We start from the raw sequence: 27499 nt of genomic DNA, 5'->3' as shown, positions 1-27499 counted from the left end.
GGAGGTGCTTTTATTCTTTAAGAGCACTCAGCTTTCAGTGCAGCTTCTGCACAACAGAAGTGGTGGTCTACAAATCAGACCCCTAGTTGTTTGAAAGAAATCAAACATTGCTCCCAGTGTCTGACCACACGGACTTTTCAGGACTGGATGACTTAGCTTAATGAAGCAATCAATCACTCGTATTTCTTGAGCACTTTCTGTGCGCAGAGCACTGTACTATGCTCTTGGGAGAGTACAACTTGATGATACATCAGACGCATCCCCTGCCTACAATGAGCTCACTGGAGGTGGGTGGTTTTGCATCATGAGCTTTGGGTTCAAGTCCCAGCTCTGCCAATTGTCAGCTGTGTGACTTTGGGCAAGTCACTTACCTCATCTGTAAAATGGGGATTAAGACTGTGAGCCCCCCGTGGGACAACCTGATCACCTTGTAACCTCCCCAGCACTTAGAACAGTGCTTTGCATATAGTAAGTGCTTAATAAATGCCATCATTATCATTATTATGAGCTACAAGCAGGTTTTCTGCACCCTTCCCGGCCTTTCTCTGGAGCAAAACTAGGGAATGGGTAATGGTGACTCTATGGGGAAGTACTTTTCATCACGGTGGTTGCTAGACGAAATAGGTTGGGGTACTTTAAATGGTAGCTCCCGGCTTAAACCCAGACTCTGGGGCAGTTTGGGAGTCACTGAGACCCCCACTGACCCTGGCTGGTCTGATCTAATAAATAATAATAATTGGTGTATTTGTTGAGCGCTTGCTATGTTCCAAGCATTGCAGTAGATATAGGATAATTCATTCATTCATTCAATTGCATTTATTGAGTGCTTACTGTGTGCGGAGCACTGTACTAAACACTTGGGAGAGTACACTATAACAATAAACAGACATTTCCTGCCCACAACGAGCTCCCATGTAATGAGGGGGTACACAGCTCCTGTAGTACATGGGGCTCACAGTCTAAAGGGGACAGAGAACAGATACTGAATTCTCTTTTTACAGATGAGGAAGTCTAGGTCTGAAGAAGTGAAGTGACTTGCCCAAGGTCACACAACAGGCAAGAGGAAGAGCTGGGATTAAAATCCAGGTCCTCTGCCACCCTGGCCAATGCTCTTTCCACTAGGCTACACTGCTTCTCCCAGAAATGGATCAGGATTGGGGCAGCATTATAGGAAGGGAGAGAGATAGGAGTGTCTTCAGGTTTGTTTTTTCCTGAGGTATTTCTTAAGCACTTAATATGTGCCAGGCACTTTTCTAAGTGCTGGGAGAGATAAAAGTTTTTTAGGTTGGACATAGTCCCTGTCCCACATGGGGCTCACGATCCTCACCCCCATTTTCCACATGAGGTAACAGGCACAAAGAAGTAGAGTGACTTGCACAAGGTCACACAGCAGACAAGTGGAGGGAGTCGGAATTAGAATCCGGGTCTGTTCTTGGCCTAAACTGGATTCTAATCTAGGGAATGAATTATCCCAGTGGTGAGATGGGATCATGGCTCTTCTGTGATAATAATAATGATGGTATTTGTTAAGTGCTTATTATGTGCCAAGCACAGCTCTATGCACCGGGGTAGAGACAAGGTAATCAGGTTGTCCCACGTGGGTCTCACAGTCTTAATCCCCATTTTACAGATGAGGGAACTGAGGCCCAGAGAAGTGGGGTGACTCGCCCAAAGTCACACAGCTGACAAGTGGTGGAGCTGGGATTAGAACCCACAACTTCTGACTCCCAAGCCCGTGCTCTTTCCACTAAACCACACTGCTTCTCACCTCCCTCATCACATCCAGGCAAGGCCAGCCCTTTCCTGCAACTCTCCTGAGACACCCTGAACCTTTAGGGAACACAGGCAGGCCCAGTTTACCAGGTCCCTTCCAGGACTGCGTAACCCAAGTGCCATGAGGGTAGCAGCACCAGTCTGGCTAGAGTTACAGGCTGTATTTGTTGTATTATACTCTCCCAAGAGCATAGTGCAATGCTTTGCACACAGTAAGCACTCAATAAATGCAATCAAATGAACGATTGAATAGAGTTTGACTTGGGTCCCTTTGTCCCTCCCAGCTCTGATCCTGACCTCTAGTAGTCACAGAAGCCTGGAGAGGATTTAGAGTAGCCTAGTGGAAATCGCCTGGGCCTAGCGTTCAGAGGAGCTGGGTTCTAATCCAGCTCTGCTGCTTGTCTGCTGTGTGACCTCGGGCAAGTCGCTTCACTTCTCTGGGCCTCAGTTCCCTCATCTGTGAAATTAAGTAGGAGGAAGTAGGATATAATCCTAATTTAAACTGTGAGCTAGCTTTATGTTGCACAGGGACTGTGTCCGTCCTACCCCAGCACTTAGTACAGTGTTTGGTACACTTTCCAAGGGCCATGATCATCATAATTTATCCAACCTGGGCAATCGCTTTCTGAGCAAACCGAGACTCAAGATACTCACATTTGATTTTCTCTTTAAAATTCCATTGATTGCCTCAAATTTCATTATTTCGGTCTGAAGGAGAAATGACAAAGATTTCTGCATAAGGTCATTTTTGCAATGTTCTTTTTCCCAGTTACTGGTATCTGTTGAATGACTATTCTGTACAGAGCACTGTACTAACCACTTGGGAGAGTATAATGCAGCAGAGTTAGTAGACATGTTCCCTGAATCACCAAAAATAGCTTGTTTTTTATGGTATTAATATGTGCCAAACACTGTAATAAGCACTGGGGTAGACACAATCTAATCAGATTCAGACTCCCATGTGAGACATGGACTGTGTCCAACCTGATTAGCTTGTATCTTCCCAGGCTTACAACAGTGCCTGGCACATAGTAAGGACTTAAATACTATAAAAAAGTGTTTACTCTATGTCATGCACTGATAAGTACCGGGATAGATGCAAAATAATCAGGTTGGACACAGTTCCTTTCCCATATGGGGCTTGCAGCCTAAATCAGAGGGAGGATGATTTAATCTACATTTTACAGATGAGGGAACGGAGGCACGGAAAAGTGAATAGACTTGCCCAAGATCACACAGCAGGCAAGTGGCAGAGCCAGGATTAGAACTCAGGTCTGCCTCCCAGGCTGGGGCTCTTTCCACTAGGCCCAAGTGATGATGATGACTCTTGAGGTAATTTATCATTTGCAAACCTACAGGTACCTGGATTATCTAAAAGACTAATAAAACTAGATCAGATCCATTTTGGAAAGGCCTCTCATTCCTCAACACCTCTAAATATTTTTTCTAGAATAATTCCCACGGATTGACTGTCCATCCTGAAAGATGGGATGATGTCAGTTTAGGAAAGTGCAATTGTCCAAATGAATTCGCTTGCATTGGATTTTGTTCAGAAAGTCCTTGTTAAAACCCTTTCTGTTTTTTTTTTTTTTGTGGATTTTATCCATGTTCCTTATACAATGAGAGCTAATTGCACGAAGTATCACATTTTCTGCTTACATTTCTAGGGTGACCAGGTTTTTCCTGGTGCAGCCCAATCAATCAATCAAAGGTAATTATTGAGTGCTTACCACGTGCAGAGCACTGTACTAAACCCTTGGGAAAGTTCAGTATAACAGAGGTTGCAGGCATGCTCCCTCTCCAGAAGGAGCTTGCAGTCTAGAGGACAAGCTTACGGTTTAGAGAATCTACCCAAAGTGGTTTATTATTACCACTACTACTATTAATGATAACAATGAAAATAATAATGGTACAAACTCAAGCACTGGGCTAAGTGCTATGCAGTTACAAGTTAATCAAACCAGACACATTTCCTGCCCCACTCAGGGCTTGCAGTCCAAAGTCTGAGTCCCCATTTTGCAAATGAGCAGACTAAGGCCAGAGAAGGGAAATGATTTGCTCAGTCACACGGGAGGCAAGTGGCAGAGCTGGAATTTAAACCCAGGTCCTCTAACTCCTTATCCTGTGCATCTTCAACTAGGCCACACTGCTGCTTCTCATGGTTTCTTTGAAGACACAATAATTTGTCACAAATCTGGGAGAACGTGGTTGCCAAGGATAAAATACGTGCCACCGCCCTTTAGCATTTTGGAACCCAAACTGATATCAACCCATCTTCCAAGTTGGACGGTCAGCCCCTGCGAATTACTCTATGGCAAGTATTAAGAGATGTCGGGGAACGAGAGGCCTCCCCCAGGAAGTTCTGACAATTTCATTAGTCTTTATGATAAACCCTTAGGTTTACATCTGATGAACTGCCTCAGGAGTCATCACCACTCAGCTTCTCCCTCCTGCTCATCCTAATCTAGTTTCTCCTTAACACTTACCCATTCCTGACCCTGCAAACCTGACTTCCCCCTCAGTGATGCAAGCCCGCTTTAAATAGCGCCTTGGCCAGACAAAATGGAGTCCGGGCCTAAAAGGCCCATCCCATTCTAATCCATTGGTATTCTACCACTCCTAGAGACACTAGTCACTGGAGTTACTCTTGATCACTTAAATAAGATGGGTAGGAGACAATCAAGTGAGCCTAGTGGCAAAACAGCTCGGAGGGACTGTGAGAGACAGTGGGGGGAAAATGCAAGGCCCAAACCATTGTGTTTCCACAGCCTCTACCCTGCTCCAGAGACATTGCATTCCCCTGCCTGGTCACTGTGAAGATGGATGAAACCTCTCCGCCCTGGAATTTGGTGGCAGGAGCCCAAGTGCTGGGAAGCTGGGCCTCTCTAAATTTAAATACTGGGCATAAAGGCACTCAGTGCTATGTCAGTTCCACAAGGGACAGACCAGCTGAAAACTGGTATACAATTAGATAAAAGGACACTCTAGCTACACCTCAGTCGTTAAAATTACTCAAAGATATCTAGTAAGGTGCTCTTCACACAGGAATAGCTCAATAAATGCTGCTGTTGCTACTACTACTTCTACTAGCGATATTAGCAAAGTGTTTACTATGTGCCAAGCACATTGCTAAGCCCTGGGGTAGATGCAAGATCAGCAGGTTGGACACAGTCCATGTCCCACTTGGAACTCGCAGTTTAAGAGAGAGGAAGAACAGGTATTGAATCCCCATTTTACAAATGAGGAAAGCTAGGCAAGAGGAAATAGACAAGGTCATGCAGCACACAAGTGGTGGAGATCTTTCCCTCTGTGTATGCTGTATTTTGGATCTCCTTTCATTTATTATATCAATCTCATTCTTAAGAACAATAATTGTGGTATTTGTTAAGCGCTTACTATGTGCCGGGCACTGTACAAAGCCCTGGGATAGATACAAGATAATCACTCTGGAAACAGTCCTGATCCCACATAGGACTCACAGTCTTAATTCTTATTTTACAGATGAGGTAACTGAGGCACAGAGAAGTGAAGTGACTTGCCCAAGGTCACACAGCAGACAAGTAGCAAAGCCGGGGTTAGAACCCAGGTCCTCTGACTCTCAAGCCTGTGCCCTTTCCATTAGGTCATACTGCTTCTCTCCATAATAATTGTGGTATCTGTTAAGCACTTACTATGTGCTAAACAATGACTACGTGGTGAGGTAAATAAAGGATAATCAGGTCAGGCACAGTCTATGTACCACATGAAGCTCACAATCTAAAGGGGGAAAGTGAACAGGAAATTCCTATTTTACAGATGAGGGAACTGAGGCAGGGGGAAGGTAAGTGCCCAAGGTCACACGGCAGGCACTGAGTGGAGTCAGGATCTGGTTGGTATTCCTCCTCACCTCCTGGAGCACTCACCAGGTCTTCTGGCCAACTCAGCCTCTCTATTCATTCAAAGGTATTCCATTCAATCATTTTCACTGGGCACTTACTGAATGCAGAGCACTGTACTAAGCGTTTAACAATAAACAGAAACGCTCCCTGCCCACGACACGCTTACAAGTCTAGAGGAATCTAGAATTTCCTCTTGATAGTCCAAGCCCAAATGGTTCTCTTCACTCCCTCAACCAGACATCAAGGCTTCTTCCTGACCCTCAACAATAATCCGGCGCATGCTCATTTCACATTCTCCACTTGGTTAACCTCACCTTCGGGCCCTCTCTTGGCTCTGTGTGTTGAGGATGTGTGGAAGCAAAATGGCTCAATTTAGCAATCGTGCCTTGTCCCTCACTTCCCTATCTTTGCCAGATATAATTCCATGGGGCTGCTTGACCCCGCAGTGAGCAAAGCCGCTTCTTCACCGTAAAACGAAAGGAGAATCGTTACCTCTATGCTCTTCAAACTCTGCTCGATGATGTTTGAGATCCCAGTGTGAGTCATGGTACTTTTAATCTCTCGTTCTAGGGCGTGGATTTCCTCCCATTTCAGAAGCACTTCACGCCTCTTCTCTTCGACCTTTTCAGAAAAGGTAAGCTGCTTTCCTTCATCTGCTTTTTGGCCAAAGTCCTTGCTCAAGGCATCTGGAAATATTGAAAAAGGCAAAACGATGAAGAGGGCATCACTCCATAAGCAATCTTCCTGGGTCTGGGTTCCGAATTTCATAGCAACCATACTGCTCTCCATAATAATAATAATGATAATTATGATAAAGTATTTATCGGGTGTTAAGAACTGGGGTGAGTGCAAGATAATAAGGTCAGATGCATTCCCACACAGGGGTTAGGGTCCAAAGAGGAGAGAGAAAAGGTATTGATTTTCCATTTTACAGATGAGGAAATTGAGGCACAGATACATTAAGTGACTTGCCCAAGATCACACAGCAGGAAAGCAGTGAGAGCTGCAATTAGAACTCAGATCCTCTGGCTCCCAAACCCGTGCTCTTTCCACCAGGCAACACTGCTGGAAACCTAAGTCAATTCCAAAAATTGGGATGGTACTATGGTTATCTCTAGACTGTTAGCTCGTTGTGGGCAGGGAATGTGTCTGTTTATAACTGTATTGTACTCTTGCAAGTGCTTAGTACCCAGTAAGTGCTCAATAATATGATTTAATGAATGGTTTCAATGACTGTCAGGTCTAGGAACTGCAACTTCACCTACAAATTGTCTTGTTTTCTGTGTGACCTTCATTCATTCAATCATATTTATTGAATGCTTACTGTGTGCAGAGCACTGTACTAAGTGCTTGGGAAGTACAAGTTGGCAACATATAGAGATGGTCCCTACCCAACAATGGGCTCACAGTCTAGAAGGGGAAGCAACTTCACCTTCAATACTGGGAAGCAGTGTAGTTTAGTGGAAAGATCTCAAGCCTGGGAATCAGAGGATCTGGGTTCTAATCCTGCCTCTGTCACTTACTGGCTGTGTGATGTTGGGTGACATTTAACTTCTCTGTGCCTCAGTTTCCTTAACTGTAAAATAAGGTTTCGATACCTGTTCTCCCTCTTACTTATGTTGTGAGCTCTAAGAGGGACAGGAACTGCGTCCAGTCTGATTAACCTGTATTTTCTCCAGTGTTTAGAACAGTGCTTGACAGTGTATTGGGTGTACTCTAAGCAGAACACTGTACAAAGTGGTTGAGAGAGTATAATACAGTGGGTGGACACAATCCCTGCCCTCAGAGAACCAGCAAGGCCTCGTGGCTAAAGCCTAGGCCTGGGAGTAAGAAGGATCTGGATTCTAATCCTGTCTCTGCCTCATGCCTGCTGTGTGATGTTGGGCAAGTCACTTCAATTCTCTCTGCCTCATTTACTTCATCTGTAAAATGGGGAGTAAGACTGCAAGCCCCATGTGGGACAGGGACTGGGTCCTATTCCAGCGCTTAGAACAGTGCCTGGTCCATAGTGAGCACTTAAATACTATTAAAAAAAGGAGTTTCTGGTTCATTCATTCATTCAATCATATTTATTGAGCACTTACTGTGGTTGCCACCCAATCCCAAACTAGAAGATTCCATGGGCTCAAGGGGAGACTTTTTAGCCAATAGCTAGACTGATACCAAACCTATTTCCTTTCCCACCTCAGGGAAGCATGGAAGTGTTGTGATGGCATTACAAGAGTTGAATTGGCCTTGTTCTCGTCAATCTTTTGTATGGTATTTGTTAAGTTTTTTACTATGTGCCAGGCACTGTACTAAGCACTGAGGTAGATACAAGATAAATAGGTTGGACGCAGTCCGTGGCCCATATAGGGCTCACAGTCTTAATCTCCATTTTACAGATGAGGTAATCCAGACACAGAGAAAGCCACACAGCAGAAAGTGGTGGAGACAGGATTAGAACCCAGGTCCTCTGGCTCACAGGCCCATGTTCTTTCCATTATACTGCTTCTTACCTTGTCACTGACCCCTTGTCCATGTTCTCGCTCTCTCTGGACTTGACTTCCCCTTCCTATCTGGCAGGTGATCATTCTCCCCATATTCAAAAACCACATCTCCTCCAAGAGGCCTTCCCTGACTAATCCCTCACTTCCTCTATGCCCTCTCCCTTCTGTGTGGACTATGCACTAGGTTTTATACCCCTTTGACACACCTCCGCCTCAGAGCACTTATGTACATATCTTTTTACTCTATTTCCCCTATCTGTAATTTATTTAAATGCCTGTCTCCCTCCGTAGACTATCAGCCCCCTTGTAGGAAAGGAGCATTTCATCCAACTGTGCTTTCCCAAATGCGTATTACAATGCACTGCACACAGTAAGTGCTCAATAAATATCATTATTTGTTTGCTTCTAGGTTAAATTCAGAAGATTGAGTCCACTCTAGAAATTATCCCAAACTTTACTTTCAAATCAACCAATTACACTTCCATGCACTCCATGGGAGTCAGAGGATGTGAGTTCTAATACTGCCTCTCCCACTTTACCTGTTATGTGACCTTGGACAATTCACTTAATTTCTCTGTGCTTCACTTTCCTTAACTGTAAAATGCGGATTCAATATGTCTTTTCCCTCCTTCTTAGAATGCAAGCCTCAGGTGAGACAGGGACAGTGTCCAATCTGAGTGACTTTTATCTACCCCAAATCTTAGATCAGTGCTCGACCCAAAGTGCTTAATGATACCAAAATACAGTAAGCACATAACAAATACCATAAAAACAAATAGACAGGCGATTTTGACCACTCTTTCTGTATTAAGCACTAGGGACAATAGAGCAGATATAGTAGACACAATTCCTAACCTCTTACTAAAAGAAATTGCTCATAAGGGGAAAAACAGAATGTAAAGTTTTGAACATATGTGTTGAGGTGGGGGGTCAGGTGTGGCAAACACTTTCATTCATTCAATCATATTTATTAAGAGTTTACTGTGTGCAGGGCACTGTACTAAGCACTTGGGAGAGTACAATACAACAATAAGCAGACACATTCCCTGCCCACGATGAGATTACAGTCTCAAGAGGGAATATGAATCCTGAGGGGATCCCCAAGCCCACCACTCAAGTAAACTCAACCTCACAAATCATGACTCAAAATGGAGGCCCAGGAACCTGAGAGAGGTAGTTACTCACCTGACTCACTGTCAGCAGACTGTTTCTTCAGTTTTATCTCCAAATCATTTCTCAGCCTAGCGTGGTGAAAGAGAAGAAACAGCCCGCATAATGAGTCACACCTAGGCTCTTTTCCATTCCTCACCAGGCATCTTAGTGAGGACAAAGTAGCAGTAGGATTTGTTAATTGTTCCATCTGCACCTCAAAATTTTGACTTGAGGCTCCATTCTGCAGCTTTCCAAACAAGGACAGTGTTGTACAATGCTCTTCCACAAGTGACCCGGAGTTAAAGGAGTTTGCAGCGGTTTTTCCTCACAATTCCAGCCACTGGGAAGCCAGTGACCTTTGGCAAATCAATATGCAGCCACTGACATCAATCTGCTCGTTAAGCACGTACTGAGCATTCTACTAAGTGCTTGGGACAGTACGATAGAATTAATATTCACACTCTATTCCTTCAGGTGGGTTATAATTACAGAACCATGTATGAGGTTTCTGTAAGGGTCCTGCTCTAAGCTCCAATTGGCTTCTGTAGAGAGCAGCTGGAAGCGGGCGGGAACATGGATTTGTAGCAGGTGGGGCGAGGGTGGGGCAGAAGAAGTCTGAGCATTTACCAACCATTTTTAGTAAATGACTTGCAGGTGGTAGAGGAGGTATAACCTGAAGGGAATAAAGGAAAAACACATTTTCTTCCACTCAACTCACCACTTATCTAATGAAGGCCAAAAACAATGTCATCTGCTGACCTCCCTGAGCCTCTGCTGTATTATCATTATTATTTATAATAATTATAATTATCATTATATTTGTTAAACACTTACTATATTCCAAGCACTGTACTAAGTGCTGGGGTAGATAATTAGGTTCCAGACGGGGCTCTCAATCTAAGTAGGAGGGAGATCAGGCAATGAATCCTCATTTTGCCGATGAGGGAATTGTGGCTCAGAGAGGCTAAGTCACTCGCCCAGGGTCACAAAGAAGACAGAGGATTAGAACCCAGGTCCTCTGACTTCCAGGACTGTGCTTTTTCCACTAGGCTACGCTGCTTCCTCCATTTTACAAAAGAGGAATGAGAAGCTGTGTGGATAGAGCATGGCCCTAGGATTCAGAATCGTGGATTCTAATCCCGCCTTGGCCACTCGCCGGCAGTGTGACCTTGGACAAGTCACTTCACTTCTCTGTGCCTCAGTTACCTCATCTGTAAAATGTGGATTGAGACTATGAGCCCCAAGTGGGACAGGGACTATGTCCAACTCCATTTGTTTGTATCCACCCCATCGCTTAGTACAGTGCCTGGCAGACAGTAAGGGCTTAACAAATACCACAATTTTCATTATTTTCATTATTATTATTAATAACTGTCTGAATGACTGAATTTGTTAAGCACTTTCACACGAATCATCCTGTGGTATGTTGGGTTGATAAAATGAGATAACTGATGTGAAAGTATGCTGGAGAAATTAAGAAATCTAAATGCTTCGAGGAGAGGCATGGCCTAGTGGAAAGACCATGGATCTGTTGGAGGACCTGAGTTCTATTCCCAGCTCTGCCATTTGTCTGCTCTGTGGCTTTAGGCAAGTCACTTAACTTATCTGTGCCCCAGTTACCTTATCTGTAAAACCAGGATTGAATTCTCCTTCTTCTGGTTTAGACTGCAAGCCTCATGTATCTAATCTGATTATCTTTTATTTACCCTATTAAATCAACTAGAGTGCCTGGAACATAGTAAATGCTTAACAAGTACCATTAGAAAATACCATTAAAAATTATTTGTAGTAGTATCGTCATCATCTGGGTGAGTGGTAATCTCTTAGAGCCATGGAGACTTCAACCTTTGGACTTTGAATCCATAGTCAGGAGAGGGGGCTGTTTGGGACTCCAGGCCTCAACCCCTCTTCCCACTTGGGAAGATCAATGATTGTGGCTTCCCACAAAGTTATGGAAGCTCAGATGGAGAAGCCACAATCCCCACACCTGAAGTCCGGGGCCTGAGAGACCAGTGTCCATAGTAATAATAATAATAATAGTGATTTTGTTAAGTGCTTACTACTTTGCCAGGCACTTTACTAAGGGCTGGGGTGGATGCAAGCAAATCTGGTTGGACACAATCCCTGTCCCATGTGGGGCTCACAGCCTCAATCCCCATTTTACAGATGAGGTAAGTGAGGCACAGAGAACTGAAGTGACTTGACCAAGGCCACACAGCAGACAAATGCAGGAACTGGGATTAGAACCCATGACCTTCTGATTCCCAGGCCCATGCTCTATCCACTAAGCCATGCTGCTTACCCAAAAAGGGTAAGTGATGCCCTGTCATGTGATATTGTCATATATCAGTTGTCATATATTGGATTTTGGCCCCTCGAAGGTCATGGGCCATGCCTAATTCCCACCTGCATGTTCTTTCTCAGTACTTAGTACACAGTAAGCACTTAATAAATACCATTATTACTTCTATTACTACTACTACTATTTCTACTGCTGCCATTACTCGATTTCTCCTAAGCACTAAGGAAATCCCTGCTCACCAGAAAAAGTACTTGAGGGCAGTAGGAAGGCTGAGGGATGGTTACATGCTCACATTTGATTATTCCTTCATTCACCCAATCATATTTATTGAGCACCTACTGAGTACAGAACACTGTCCTAATTATATCCTGGTTTCTTTCCCTGTTACAAAGGATTTCCTTAAGAAAATAACATCTCCTCCAAGACACCTGCCCTGATAAAGTTCTCATTTCCCCTACTTCCGCTCTTTTCTGTCACCTTTGTACTTAGAACTTTAAGTTCTTGATATTTATGCTACCTTCAGCCCCCCGGGTGTTTGGTACATATTTGTCATTTATTTTAAAGTCTGGCTCCCCCTCTAGACTGTAAGCTCCTTGTGGCAGGGAAAATGTCTACACACTCCACTGTATTATACTCTTCTGGGTGCTTAGTACAATGCTCTGCACACAGTAAGTGCTCAGTAAATATCGCTGACTGATTATTGGATTGATTCTCACATCTAGAAATAATGAGCTAGGTGTGACGCCTTCTTGGTCTTCCACCTTGAGCAGAAGGCTGTGACAATGGTCTGTATATATGTATATATGTTTGTACATATTTATTACTCTATTTATTTATTTATTTTATTTGTACAGAATTATTCTATTTATTTTACTTTGTTAATATGTTTTGTTTTGTTCTCTGTCTCCCCCTTCTAGACTGTGAGCCCACTGTTGGGTAGGGACCGTCTCTATATGTTACCAACTTGTACTTCCCAAGCGCTTAGTACAGTGCTCTGCACACAGTAAGCACTCAATAAATATGATTGAATGAATGAATGAATCTTGAATAATAATAATAATAATAATAATGGCATTTGTTAAGCGCTTAATATGTGTGAAGCACTGTTCTAAGTGCTGGGGTGGGGGTGATACAAAGTGATCAGGCTGTCCCACGTGGGGCTCACAGTCTTAATCCCCATTTTACAGATGCGAGAACTGAGGCTCAGAGAAGTTAAGTGACTTGCCCAAGGTCACACAGCAGACACGTGGCGGAACTGGGATTAGAAACCATGACCTCTCCAAGCTTGGGCTCTTTCCACTGAGCCACACTACTTCTCTAACCCCTTCTCTAACTCTCTCTTGAAGAGTCTCTAACCCAGCCCCAGCCTTCAGGAACTTCCTTGGATCTTTTCCAGTACTGACCTGGCTTCTAGAAAAGCAGCATGATGTAATGGATAGAGTTCTAATCCCAGCTCTGCCACTTGTCTTTGGCGTGACTTTGGAAGAGTCACTTCACCTCTGTGTGCCTCAGTTACCTCATCTGTAAAACGGGGATTGAGACTGTGAGCCTCACTTGGGACAGAGACTGTGTCCAACTTGATTGTCTTGTATCCACTCCAGTGCTCAATAAAGTGCCTGGCACATAGTATGTGCTTACCAAACACCATCATTATTATTATTATGGAGAAGTAAGGGGGAAAGTCTTAACACCAGCATTCCTCCTTCCCGATTAGGACTCCAGATCCTGAAGCTGGAATCAACCAGACAGGCCTGGGTCTGGGTCTGGACATTTATTTGTCGACAAAGCCACAAGGCCTGGGTCACCAAGCAGGGGTTCCCGGTGGCAGGGAGGAAGATGTCCATCAGAATACTCTTAAATAGGAAGCTTGTTGCTCTGAAGACATTAACACCAAAAGTAAATCAAAGGAGATTTGGGAAGCACTCACTGTTCATTTTTCTCCAAAGCAGCTTTGGCCTCTTGTACAAGCCTTTTAACATCTTGCTTGGCCTCTTCTAAATCTGAAGCCTTCACGGGTCTTTTTTCCATCCCCTTCGCCTGGACCAACAGCTCCTGAGAAGCACATAAGATACATGAGAGTGAAGCAGCATGGCCTAGTGGGTAAAACACGTTCCTTGAAGTCAGAAGACCTGGGTTCTAATTCTGGATCTGTCATTTGCTTGCTGGGTGACCTTGGCCAAGTCATTTGATTTTTCTGGGCCTCAGTTTCCTCCACTGTAAACTGGGGATTCGATAACTGTTCTCCCTGCTACTTAGAATTTGAGCCCCATGTAGGACAGGGATTGTGCCTGACCTATTTAACTTGACTCTACCCTAGTGCTTAGAACAGCGCTTGAAACATAGTAAGCACTTAACAAATATCATTAAAAACACAAGATAGTGCAAACTTTGCAGAAGCGGCGTGGCTCAGTGGAAAGAGCCTGGGAGTCGGAGGACGTGAGTTCTAATCCCTGCCCTGTCACCTGTCTGCTGTGTGACCTTGGGCAAGCCACTTAAATTCTCTGTGCCTTAGTTACCTCATCTGTAAAATGGGGATTAAGACTGTGAGCCCCACATGGGACAACCTGTTTACCTTGTATCTACCCCAGCGCTTAGAACATTGCTTGGAACAGGGCTTAACAAATACCATCACTATTATTATTGTTGCTGTTATTATTATTATTATTAAACTGCTGTAGTATAATTTGATGCCTTCTCTTAAATGTTATATTTTGTCCTTCAGGACATAGTCTAGTTTTTTTATATTAAATAGAACCTCAGATGATGTTTATTAGGTGATTTTGTCATTCAAAAGTATTTCTTTAGTGCTTACTGTGGGCAGAACACTGTAAGCATTTGGGAGCACAACATAATAATAATGGCACTTATTAAGCACTTACTATGTGCAAAGCACTGTTCTAAGCACTGTCTGCTGACATAACAATCAGCGGACACATTACCTTCCCACAACAAGTTTACAGTCTAGTGGGATGTAGCTGTAAAACCTGTCAGAATGGCTGTTTTTAGATTTCCTTTTCTTGAATCCATTCATTCCTCTTTTTCCAAACTGCTACTTCCCTGGTTCTCTCCTCATCTCTCACTTAGACCACTCTAACCGACTCTTCAACAGTCTTGCTGGCTCCAACTTCTTCCTTCTTCCCACCACTCTCCCCTCCATCACCCTCCTAAAATCACATCACCACCAAGAAGCCTTCCCTGGCAAACCACTCATTTTTTTTAATGGCATTTGTTAAGCACTTACTATGTGCTAGGCATTGTTCTAAGTCCTGGGGTAGATACAAAGTAATCAGGTTGGACACAGTTCATGTCCCACATTTGGCTTTTCCCCTATCACCCTCACCCCTGTATCAACTATGCACTTTTCTAGGTACCCCTTGAGCCCTGTGATGCTTACCCCTGCATCAGAACATTTAAATTTATGTCCAAAGGTTGCAGATGGAGGTGGGGCATTCTGGGAGAGATGTGTCCATGGCGTCGCTTTGCGTCAAAGACAATTCGACGGCATAAGACAAGAGAAGACCGTATCTTCATATTCAACTGTTTCCCCCATCTGTAATTTATTGTAATGTTTGTCTCCCTCTCCTGTCTGTAAGTTCCTTGTGGGCAGGTATCATGTCCGCCAACTGTATTGTATTGTACTTTCCCAATCAGAAGGTCATGGGTTCTAATCCCAGCTCTCCCTCTCATAAGCTGTGTGATCTTGGTCAAGTCACTTCTCTGTGCCTCAGTTGCCTCATCTGTAAAATGGGGATCGAGACTGTGAGCCCCACGTGGGAGTGGGACTGTGTCCAACCCAATTTTCTTGTCTACCCCAGCTCTTAGTACAGTGTCTGATACATAATAAGTGCTTAACAAATACCATAATAATAATAATTATTATTATTAATCAGAATTATGGAGTGATTTCTATGTTCAGAGAACTGTTTTAAACACTTGGGAGAGTAATCAATCAATCAATCAATTGTATTTACTGAGTGCTTACTGTGTGCAGAGCACTGTACTAAGCGCTTGGGAAGTACAAGTTGGCAACATATAGAGACAGTCCCTACCCAACAGTGGGCTCACAGTCTAAGAGGGGGAGACAGAGAACAAAACCAAACATACTAACAAAATAAAATAAATAGAATAGATATGTACAGGTAAAATAAATAAATAAATAAATAGAGTAATAAGTATGTAAAAATATAACAGAGTACAATATAACAGAGTTGGCAGGCATATTCTCTGCCCATGACAAGCTCAGTCTAGAGGAGGAGAAAGACGCTAACATAAATTAATAAATTATGGAGATATATTTAAGTGCTGTGGGGCTGAGGGTTAGTACAGTGCTCTGCACACACAGTAAGCACTCAATAAACTGATTGACTGATTCATCAGATTAGCCATTCAATCAGCCTGTTGTTTTATATGAGGCTCCTTCATTATTGAGAGAACTCTACCATCCCCAGAAGGCACAGCCAGCTTATTGTGATAACTCTGAGGCAGGATGCACAGTCAGGATTTCTGCGAAACACTTCACTTCAGTGCCTCTTCTGCACTAAAATAATGGACCAAGAGGATATGTACGATCAAGATAGGGCTGTGGGCTTTTCCCAAGGGTGGAATAATTCGTCCTTTGGTTTCTACCAATTCCTCCCCCCAATTTGTGCTCCAAAAACCATGGGTCATCTTTGCATTTCCATCTTGGGCAGGTAGTGATTACCTGGTAGAGTGATATTGGCTGGGAATCCAGAAGTGTGGCCATGTAGAGTTCATATTCATTCTAGATAAATCAAAAGGTTATTGGATATGAGGTACAGGATAAGATGTGATAGTAGAGAGATTTGATTGGAAACCTTGGATTTTCTACTAATTAAAGACACCCGCAGTCAAGACCTTGCTCATATGAGATGTCAAAGTATTGCAGTAGAGTCCATTGAGTGCTTTTATAGTGACCTTGATAGTTCTGCACTCCTCACCTCTCCCCTATTGACCACTCAAACCCTAATCTGTCCCATTCCCTACTCAACGCCTCCTCACCCTCGCCTGACAAGTTGAAGCCTCCATTCCCATATGATCCCAATTCCACTTCCCTCCCATTTCCCGAGGGAGGGAAGTGGTGATGTGATTTTAGGAGGGTGATGGAGGCGAGAGTGGTGGGAAGAGGGAAAAAGTTCACATCACCACCAAGAAGCCATTCCCTGCTTCCCCATATGATCCCAATTCCACTTCCCTCCCTCGGGCCGAGGTTTAGATCAGGCCCGTTCACTTATTCCCAACTGCTCTGTGCTTCTTTTTGTTTAGTCCTGTATTACTATACCATCCTCCTGCCCTTTCCCTCCCAAACCATGGTAATAAGCAGCGTGGCTCAGTGGAAAGAGCCCGGGCTTTGGAGTCAGAGGTCATGGGTTCAAATCCCTACTCTGCCAGTTGTCAGCTGCGTGACTTTGGGCAAGTCACTTAACTTCTCTGTGTCTCAGTTACCTCATCTGTAAAATGGGGATTAAGACTGTGAACCCCCTGTGGGACAACCTGATCACTTTGTAACCTCCCCAGTGCTTAGAACAGTGCTTTGCACATAGTAAATGCTTAATAAATACCATCATCATTATTATTATTAATAAGGCCCTCAACTCTATCAATCAATGGTTTTTATTGAGCACTTACTTACTATGCACTTTTTAATGGTATTTGTTAAGTGCTTACTATGTGCCCAGCAATGTACTAAGCCCTAACTTAACTGTACTCTGCTAATCAGGTTGGACACAGTCCCTTTCCCATATGGGGCTAAAGGCTTAATCCCCATTTTACAGATGAGGTAACTGAGGCACAGAGAAGTGAAGTGACCTGCTCAAAGTCACCGAGTAGACAAGCGGAGGAGCCGGGACTAGAACCCAGGCCCGAGCACTACCCATTAGATCACCCTGCTTCTCACTAGGCCATGCTGCTTCTCAGAATATTGTACAATACAGCCGGTAGACATGATCCCTGCTCTGAAGGAATTTACAGTCTAGTGGTAGAGACAGGTACGAAAATACATTTTGCATTTTGGCAGAGTATAACAATATGGGTATAAGTAATAATAATGATTATGGTACTTTTTAAGCACTTGCTATACAATAATAACAATAATAATGGCATTTATTAAGTGCTTACTATGTGCCAAGCACTGTTCTAAGCGCTGGGGAGATTACAAGGTGATCAGGTTGTCCCATGGGGGGCTTACATTCTTAATCCCCATTTTACAGATGAGGTAACTGAGGCACAGAGAAGTTAAGTGACTTGCCCAAAGTCACACAGCTGACAACTGGCGGAGCCGGAATTTGAACCCATGATCTCTGACTCCAAAGCCCGTGCTCTTTCCACTGAGCCACGCTGCTTCTCTTATGCCCAGCACTCTTCTATGAATTGGGGTAGATACAATGTAATCAGGTTGGACACAGTCCCTGTCCCACATGGGGCTCACAATCTTAATCCCCATTTTATAGTTGTCGTAACAGAGGCACAGAGAAGTGACTTGGCCAAGGTCACAGAGCAGACATGTGATGAAGCCAGAATTAGAACCCAGGTCCTTCCGACTCCCAGGTCTGTGGTCTATCCACTAAGCCACCCTGTTGGGGATCAGAGAGGATTGGACATCAAAGTGGTTATGAGGTTATGGCCTTAGGGCAGATCTGCAGGGCTGATGGTGGGAACACTGGTTTAAGGAGGCACAGGATGAGTGGGAGTGGGAGGGAAGAACCTGCATATTTAATCAACAGGCAAACAGAGAAAATACATACAACAGGCTGGTACACAACTCCTTTCAACCCCACCCACAAAAAGCCACCCCACTGTGATGGAACCCATGGATCAAATGCCTCCTTTTCAGACTGTGAGCCCCAGGTGGGACAGGGTCCGTGTCTGACCTAATTATCTTGTATCATCTTATATCTACCCCAGTCCTTGGCATGTAGTAATTGTTGAACCAATATTATTAGTATCATCATTATTGCTATTAGTATTATTATGATGTATATTAACAAGAATTGAGTGAAAGCAAAAACTTTTCAATTGTACTTATCTACAGCCCAACTTTTATCAACATTAAAATTAGAACAGTGCCTGGCACCTAGTAAGAACTTAACAAATACCATAATCATTCCCAACACAGAGTAAAGTCTGAAGGATAAAACTCACGGGATCAGAACTGGAAGGGCAGTTGAAGGGTATGTGCTTATTTCAGGAGCCTCAGGTATGGTTAGGTGACCTAAGGAAAGTGTCACTCTCCAAAATCTAGAGTTTCAATTTTTTGATAAAGTATTCTTACTGGAACACTATCACAGAGCAAGGAGGAGGAATATGCCCACTGTGGATAGATTTGTTATGTTGTACTCTCCCAAGCAATTAGTATAGTACTTTGCACCCAGTAATCACTCAATAAATATTATTGAATGAATTAAATGAATAGAATGATTTTCTGTTAAACCATCCAAGAGCTCATAAGCTATGCTTAGACTGTCTCATGAAGGACAAGGACCATGTCTGATTTTCATCTGTATATCTTCTCCTAGCACTTAGCATAGAGCTCTGCACACAGTAAGCACTTAATAATTTTACTACTATATAAATATGTATATAGTACTATATTCATATATATATATATATAGAGAGAGAGAGAGAGAGAGAGAGAGAGAGATTCATTGGAGTATGATATACATGTCAGGGGAAATATCAAAATATCACCCAGTACTTATTACTTATTAGAGAAGCAGCATGGCTCAGTGGAAAGAGCACAGGCTTTGGAGTCAGAGGTCATGGGTTCAAATCCCGGCTCCACCACATGTCAGCTGTGTGACTTTGGGCAAGTCATTCAACTTCTCTGTGCCTCAGTGACCTCATCTGTAAAATGGGGACTAAGACTGTGAGCCCCCTGTGGGACAACCTTATCACCTTGTAACCTCCCCAGTACTTAGAACGGTGCTTTGCACATAGTAAGTGCTTAATAAATGTAATTATAATAATAATAATAATTATTACCTTAATTTCCTTCAGAATATCACCAAATATATAGGAGCCATTGCAGATGTCCTCAAATACATCCGCAAAGATCTGCAGCCTGATGGACGGCTGATGATCACTGTCATGGATTTTCTGGAGTTCCTGAAAGAAAATCTGAATTAGTAAAATACAATGGAGTTGATAGACGTGTCTCCTCCCCACAGTGAGTTTACAGGCTAGAGCAGGAGACATATATTAACATAAATGAATGTTATAAATATGTACATATATGCTGAGGGGCTGAGGGTGGGGTGAATATCAAGTGTCCAATGGGTACAGATCTAAATGCATAGAAAACACAGAGAGAGTCGATCAAAAGAGGTCTTAGTTGGGGAAGTTCTCTTGGGGGACATATGAACTTAGTAATACTTAGCAGGTGGGAAGAATGGTTGTCTGGCCTATATGGAGGGGGAGGGAGTTTCAAGTCAGAGGAAGAAATAGGGAAAGAGGTCCACAGTGAGACACAGTGAGCTAGCTGGCACTAGAAAAGTGGACTGTGTGGACTGGGCTGTGGTAGGAGATGTGAGGTAAGGCAGATGGGGGGATTTTCTGTTTCATGTGAAGGTGGGTGGGCAACCATGGGAGGTTTTTGAGGAGTGGGAAGATGTGGATTGAATGGGGTTTTTTTTAGAGAAATGATCCAGGCAACAGAATGAAGTATGGACTAGAGTGAGGAGAGAGAAGAGGCAGGGAGGTCAGGAAGAAGGCCGATGCAGTAGTCTAGGTGGGATGGGATAAGTGCTTGGCTCAGTAAGGTAGCACTTTGGATGTAGAAGAAAAGGAGGATTTTAGCAAAGTTGTGAAGGTAGAACCAACAGGATTTGGGGACAGATTGAAAATGTAGGTTGACAAAGAGATAAATCGAGGAAATTGTCAAGATTATGGGCTTGGGGGACAGGGAGGATGGTGGTGCTGTCTACAGTGATGGAAAAGTCCAGGGTAGGACAGGGTTCGGTGGGGAGATGAGGATATATACTTTGACCATGTTATGTTTGAGGTTTTGGTTAGATATGCAAGTAGAGTTGTCCTGAAGGCAGGAGGACATGAGAGACTGCAGAGAAGGCAAGAGGTAAGGGCTGGAGATGCTGATTTGGGAATCAGCCGGTTAGGGTTTGGATTAACCCAATCTGAATCTGGGTTAGCTGAAGCCATGGGAGCAAAAGCATTCTCCAAAGGAATGGGTGTAGATGGAGAATAGAAGGGGGCCAAGAATCGAGTCTTGAGTGACTCCCACACTTAGGCTGTGGAAGGCAGAGGAGGAGCTCTCAAAGGACACTGAGACCGAACAAGTCTTATTATGGCCTACTGTGTTCAGAGCACTGTACCAAACACTTGGGAGAGTACAATACAGTGGAGTTGGTGGACATGTCTCCTGGCCACAAGGAACTTATGGTCTAGAAGGGGAAAAAGACATTGAAATAAATTACAGACATGCACATAAGTGCTGTGGGGCTGAGGGTGGGGTGAATATCAAGTGCTTAAAGGGCACAGATCCTAAATTCATCGGTGACACAGAAGGGAGAGGGAGTTGGCTGGAGAGATAGGAGGAGAACTACGAGAGGAAAGTGTCAGTGAAGCCAAGGTTAGATAATGCTTCCAGGAGAAAGCAGCATGGCTCAGTGGAAAGAGCACGGGCTTTGGAGTCAGAGGTCATGGGTTCGAATCCCAGCTCCGTCACATGTCTGCTGTGTGACCTTGGGCAAGTCACTTAACTTCTCTGAGCCTCAGTTACATCATCTGTAAAATGGGGATTAAGACTGTAAGCCCCACGTGGGACAACTTGATCACCTTGTATTCCCCCCAGCACTTAGAACAGTGCTCTGCACATAGTAAGCATTTAACAAATGCCATTATTATTATTATTAATCAATCAAACGATGGTATTTATTGAGCCCTTACTACGTGCAGAGGACTATACCAAGTGTTTGGGAGAGTACAATATATCAGAGTTAGCAGATATATTCCTTGTTCACAAGGAACTTACTTTCCACAGTGTTAATGGCAGTCTCCCTCACTACATGCCAAGCTCCTTGAGGGCAGAGTTCAGGTCTAATCCCAGCTCTGCCACTTGTCTGCTGTGTGATTTTGCACACAAGTACTGTGCCTCAGTTACCTCATCTGTGAAATGGGGACTATGAGTCCCCTGTGGGACATGGACTGTGTCCAACCTGATTAGCTTGTATCTACCCCAGCACTGAGTGCCTGCTACACAGTAAGTGCTTAATCACCCTATCTTGGGACTGTTGATGATGGTACTCTGAAATCTGAACTTGGGAAGGAATGCCAGTGATTATGTACAGAGTCATCCCAGAACTAAAGAATGACCAATACCTTCCCACCCTCCTCTGACAAACCCTATATGTGGCCAGTGATAGCCACTGGTGACCCACAGCCTAATTTTCCAACTCTGTTGCATGTACTCCCATAAGTGCTCAGCACACCTTAGGTACTCAATAAATACTAGTGATTACTTGATTGACTGAATGACAGAATACCTCAAGAAAATGGATTGTTTGTGATTACTCATCGCCGAGAGCTTGTTCGGCTTTTGGCCGTGGCCGTGAAGAAGATTTCCTCCCGTCAGCAGCAGATATGTGCTTCCTGTTTAGAAGTGAAAGGCATCTTGTACAAAAATCATTTCCCTTACCTGCTGTAGCTTCTTTTCATGACATAAAGCTGCTTTGGCCCCAATGAAATCGTTGTCCCGAAGATCCTGCTTTACCAAAACGTCTCTCTCGAAATGCAAAAACCTCTTAAACTGGTCCGTTTTCGTCTCCGCGGCCAAGTGTGACCTAATAAATTGATATTCGTCCTTGGCTTTAGCCATATTTAAGCACTGGCGACTGTTCTTCGGGATCTTGTACCTCAGAACTTTCAGTTCTAAAGGGTCTATCTCTTCCCTCTTGGGATACTGACCAGACCTGTCCAATTCTCTGCGATAGGCTTCCAGGCTAGACACAGAAAATGAAACATCGGCCTGAGGCAAGATCCTAGGAAGTCTTGTGTGAGTGTACAATTCCTTGAAGCTGGGTGTCGACTTGGGGCCGCCTGAAATCAGAGCTGTGTTCAGAGTGAAGTCACACAACGCGTCTTTCATCTTCCCAACGTTTTTTTCTCTCACAGACGTTCTTCCTGGTTCTGCTGGTGCGGATCTCTTGGCACTGGCCCAGAATCCCTGGGAGACATTGAAAGCAGGCTTATAAAGATTATTGTGGTTCAAGTGTCCTCTGGTATAAAGTTTAATGTCATCTTGATGGGCTTTTTCCATCTCATCCAGCAGCTTGGTGAAATTCCTTCCTTGCTTGATATCAGGCTCTTTGGAATTGCTCATCCTGATTTGGCCTGAGGAAGAGTAAAAAGGAAAAGGAAACAATCTCAATTATAGGACACAATGGCTTTATTCACACTAAATCACATGGACCGGTTTGGTATATACCAGTGGCAGGTTGTGTCCATCTGACATATTGCATACCATATGGAGACATTTATTGAGCACACACAAAAGATAATGTCCTTACCTGAGGCTTGGCAGGCAAGAAACCATGAAATGACATGTGTGTAGATTTTAATTAATAGAGCATTCCTTTGGGGAACTCTTTTATCTCAGTCTCGCCCTGATTTGGGTTTGAGATGTGGCCTACAGAAACTGCTTTAAATTTGGCACCCAAAGACAGTTCAGTAAAAAGCAGTGTGACTCACTGGACAGAGCACGGGCTATGGAGTCAGAGGAAAGGGGTTCAAATCCTGACTCCACTGGTTGTCAGCTGTATGACTTTGGGCAAGTCACTTAACCTCTCTGGGCCTCAGTTACCTCATCTGTAAAATGGGGATTAAAACTGTGAGCCCCCGTGGGACAACCTGATCACCCTGTAACCTCCCCAGCACTTAGAACAGTGCTTTGCAGATAGTAAATGCTCAACAAATACTATTATTATTATTATTATTATCAGTCTCCCCTGAGGAATTTTCTCAGGGTTCCTTCATTGTACACTACTGAACAGAGGCTAAAATGACTGACCTTTTCTGTGTTATCCCAGGAAGATTTGGGAGTAAAAAAATCCCACCAGGATGCAATTCAGAGTTCCAGGCAGGCCCCAGTGAACCTGACTGAATCAGATTTTTGAGCAAGACAGTGATCTAACTAAGGATTTAATTAGCAACTCAAGTGGAAAGAGAATGGATATGTAGGAGGAAGAGAGCTAGCTCAGTCTCTTAAAACTAATAATCAGTAGGCTTTGCTTGATGTCAAGGGGGATGGGTAACCACTGTAGGTTTTTGAGAAGCGGGGAAATGTGCAGAAAAATGATCCAGCCTGCAAAGCATGGACTGTCATCTCCTTGTGGGCTGGAATCACATCTACCAATTCTATCAAATCGCACTTTTCCAAGCGATTAGTACAGTGCACCACACACAGTAAGTGCTCAATAAATACCATTAATCGAACAATTGATTTATTGGGGAGGTGGGTGACTAGAGGTAGGGAAGTCAGTGAGGAGGCTGATACAGTAGTCAAGCAGGGGTATGACAAATGCCTGGACCAGCGTGGTGCTGAATTTGGATAATAATAATAATAATAATGATGGTATTTGTTAGGCGCTTACTGTGTGCCAAGCACTGTTCTAAGCACTGGGGTAGATACAAGTTAATCAGGTTGTCCCACATGGGGCTCACAGTTTTAATCCCCATTTTCCAGATGAGGCAACTGAGGCACAGAGAAGTTAAGTGACTTGTCCAAAGTTACACAGCTCCTAAGGCGGAGTTGGGATTAGAACCCATGTCCTCTGACTCCCAAGCCCGTGCTCTTTCCACTAAGCCACAGATGAAGAGAGAGGGTAAGATTCTGGAAATGCTGTGGAGGAAGAATCTCACAGGATTTGGTGACAGAGGGAATAGGTTCCACAAAGGAGCTGGATCATTTGCTTGTGGTGACAAATGCCTGGACCAGCGTGGTGCTGAATTTGGATAATAATAATAATAATAATGATGGTATTTGTTAGGCGCTTACTGTGTGCCAAGCACTGTTCTAAGCACTGGGGTAGATACAAGTTAATCAGGTTGTCCCACATGGGGCTCACAGTTTTAATCCCCATTTTCCAGATGAGGCAACTGAGGCACAGAGAAGTTAAGTGACTTGTCCAAAGTTACACAGCTCCTAAGGCGGAGTTGGGATTAGAACCCATGTCCTCTGACTCCCAAGCCCGTGCTCTTTCCACTAAGCCACAGATGAAGAGAGAGGGTAAGATTCTGGAAATGCTGTGGAGGAAGAATCTCACAGGATTTGGTGACAGAGGGAATAGGTTCCACAAAGGAGCTGGATCATTTGCTTGTGGGGACAACTCCCACCCACCCCAAGGATCTGGAATGGAGCATCGTGAGAGAAAATTTCAGATCTATCCCCATTCCTCTCTGTGTCAGATTTCATCACATGATTGGCTGCTGTTCCAAAGGAATCAGATTCCTTCTGCAGAAATCAAACAGAGGATGTGGTTTAATAGCAAGTGGTTATCCACCTCCTAACCTGGGTGGAGGATGATTCCGTAGCAGGGGGGCCATAATCTGTTCAATTACACATTAGGCAATTTGCACCCCTTTCCTGTACTAACTGAATTTGGGGGTTGAGAGAGATAAGTCAAGGACAGTGCCATATCTGGGGGCTTGAGAGTAGGGGAGGATAGTGATGGTTTCAGTTGTGATGGGAAATCTAGGTGGAGGGGAGGACTTGGGAGGGTTCAATCAATCACTATTATTTAGTGAGCACTTATTGTATACAGAATGATATTAAGCACTTGGGAGAGTACAGTGGAGATAGTTGACACATTCCCTACTCACAAAGAGTTTAGCAACTAGTGAGGGAGAAGGACACAAAAATAAATTAAAGGTAGGAGGAAGCAACAGAGCATAAAGTTACATACATAAATTTCTGTACTCTCCCAAGTGCTTCAGTAAGTGCTCAATAAATACGAATGACGGATTGATTTATAAGTACCATGGGATTGTATGGGTGAATGCCCAAGTACTTAGGTGCTGCAGAAATACTGAAGTGCTAGTAGGAGACAAATAAGGGTGAGCATATTAGAGATTAATCATAGAAGGCCTTCTGCATGAGATGTGATTTCAGATGGACTTTGAAGATGGAGAGAACAGTATTCTGCCAGATGAGTCTGGGGAAGGATTTTTTAGGCTGAAGGCAGGGTATTAGATAAACATTGGTGGCAAGAGAGAAAAGAATGAGGGACAGCAAGTGGATTGAGAAGAGAGAAGAGTGAGAACTGCAGTACAGTGAGAGAGGAGCGAGGAAGGGAGAGAGCTGATTAAGAGCTTTAAAAACCAGTCATCAGAAGTGCTCTATGTGATGTGGAGAGCATTGGGCAACCTCTGGAGAAATCTGAGGAGTGAGACGTGCAAAATGAGGCCTTAGAAAGAAGATCCCAGGCGATATGTAATGGAGAGGGGAGACGACGGAAGTAGGGAAGTCTGTGAGGTGACTGATCCAAAAGTTAAAAGTTTAAGAAGAGGGGTATGACAAGTCAAGAACTGAGAACCACCAGACTGGGAATCAGGGCTCCAGATTCTCAACAATTGCCAGCAGGGTGACCTTGGGCAAATCACTTAACTTCTCTGTGCCTCAGTTTCCTCATCTGTATAACGGTGATTGAATAACTGTTCTCCCACACCCTGGGGTTGTGACCCCATATGCCACACCTTTTGTATTTGATCTGAATATCTTGTATCTATCCTAGCATTCAGCCCAGTGCCTGGCACAAAGTAATTAACAAATGCCACAATTATTATTATTATTATCATCAATTGCTTAAATCAGCCCGGCGGCCATGTGGATGGAGAGGAAGGGGTATAAGGAGTGGTAAATGAAGTGCTGGATACATTCTTATTGGATACATTCATGCTCACATATCCACCTTGCCTCCTCTCCTATACTGTTTTGTTGATTTAATTTAGAGTTTTATGTCTTTCATTTGTAACATGGGCCTTTATAATCCATGCAGATATTCCCTGGAACAATACATCTAACCTCACCCGAATGTGCTGAGATCTTAGAGCTGGTTCTCAGAAGTTGAAATGAGCCTTCTTTCAAACAAAAGTTTTTTTTACACCACCCGAATTCCCAAACAACCCAAATTCTCCCTACAAACATCAAAGTCGCACCATGAAATGAAGAAAGACCACTTACGTCAAGATCCCAATCCAGTCCACCTAGTTTCTGTTCACCGCTACCATGGCTATATAAACTGTTATGTTACCAGGGAAACAGATAAACATTCTATGTCCCTCCCCTCTCAGTTGCTCTTGGGAAACCGAGTCTAAGCTGGCTGTGGAGAGTTCAAAGAAATGCTTCTCATCTGCTCCTTAATCCGTGATTGTGGGAATCCTTTTAAATGACATGGATCTAGATTATCCACAGTCAACCCACATGTTAGCTCTCAGATTTCTGTTTGAAAATCATGTTCAGGAAATGTCTAGTTATCCCAAAGAAAAGCAAGGGGGCTGAAGCGTCAAATTCCCTACATACTCTGGATGTTTGTCTTCTTTTCTATTCATCTCGACAGTTTATTCTTATTCCAGGCATTTTCATGTACAAGCCTGTGGATATTATGTGAACTTTTTAAAGTTCACTTGAATTCCAGTGGAATCATTCAAAGTGCATATGCATCCAGTCAATGGCACCGCTATGGGTTGGAAACGACAGCATAAGACAACAACGACAACAAAGATAAGACCCAGCCTTAATACTACTGATGAGTACCATAGGGCAAATAACTAAATCACTCAGTCACCTTGCCTCCTCCTACCTCACCTTGATACTCTCTTACTGCCATCGAGGTGGCACACTTCACTCCTCTAATTCTAACCTTCTGACTATACTTTGA

At 43.7% G+C, this 27499-nt stretch overlaps 1 protein-coding gene across 4 annotated transcripts in view; it reads right to left on the bottom strand.

Annotated features, from left to right (window-relative positions):
- The window catches only part of C2H6orf118 (chromosome 2 C6orf118 homolog), a 29151-nt gene extending 2294 nt beyond the window's left edge, over positions 1-26857 (bottom strand). For 2 of the 4 annotated variants that reach the window (XM_038740831.1, XM_038740833.1), the window contains exons 1-8: positions 26803-26857; positions 22261-22955; positions 19593-19715; positions 16297-16356; positions 13522-13646; positions 9326-9381; positions 6144-6337; positions 2428-2481 (exon numbers count right to left, since the gene is read on the bottom strand). In XM_038740831.1, coding sequence (XP_038596759.1) covers positions 2428-2481; positions 6144-6337; positions 9326-9381; positions 13522-13646; positions 16297-16356; positions 19593-19715; positions 22261-22944 — 1296 coding nt within the window. In that variant the 5' untranslated portion in view covers positions 22945-22955; positions 26803-26857. The remainder of the gene's footprint in view (positions 1-2427; positions 2482-6143; positions 6338-9325; positions 9382-13521; positions 13647-16296; positions 16357-19592; positions 19716-22260; positions 22956-26802) is intronic. The other 2 variants (XM_038740832.1, XM_038740834.1) reach the window with 1 other exon arrangement.
- Between the last annotated feature and the right edge of the window lie 642 nt (positions 26858-27499).

The sequence above is a fragment of the Tachyglossus aculeatus genome, chromosome 2 (assembly GCF_015852505.1).
Source record: "Tachyglossus aculeatus isolate mTacAcu1 chromosome 2, mTacAcu1.pri, whole genome shotgun sequence".
NCBI lineage: Eukaryota > Metazoa > Chordata > Mammalia > Monotremata > Tachyglossidae > Tachyglossus > Tachyglossus aculeatus.
Note: the sequence above shows the minus strand (reverse complement) of the source record. Positions and strands in the feature narration are given on the sequence as shown.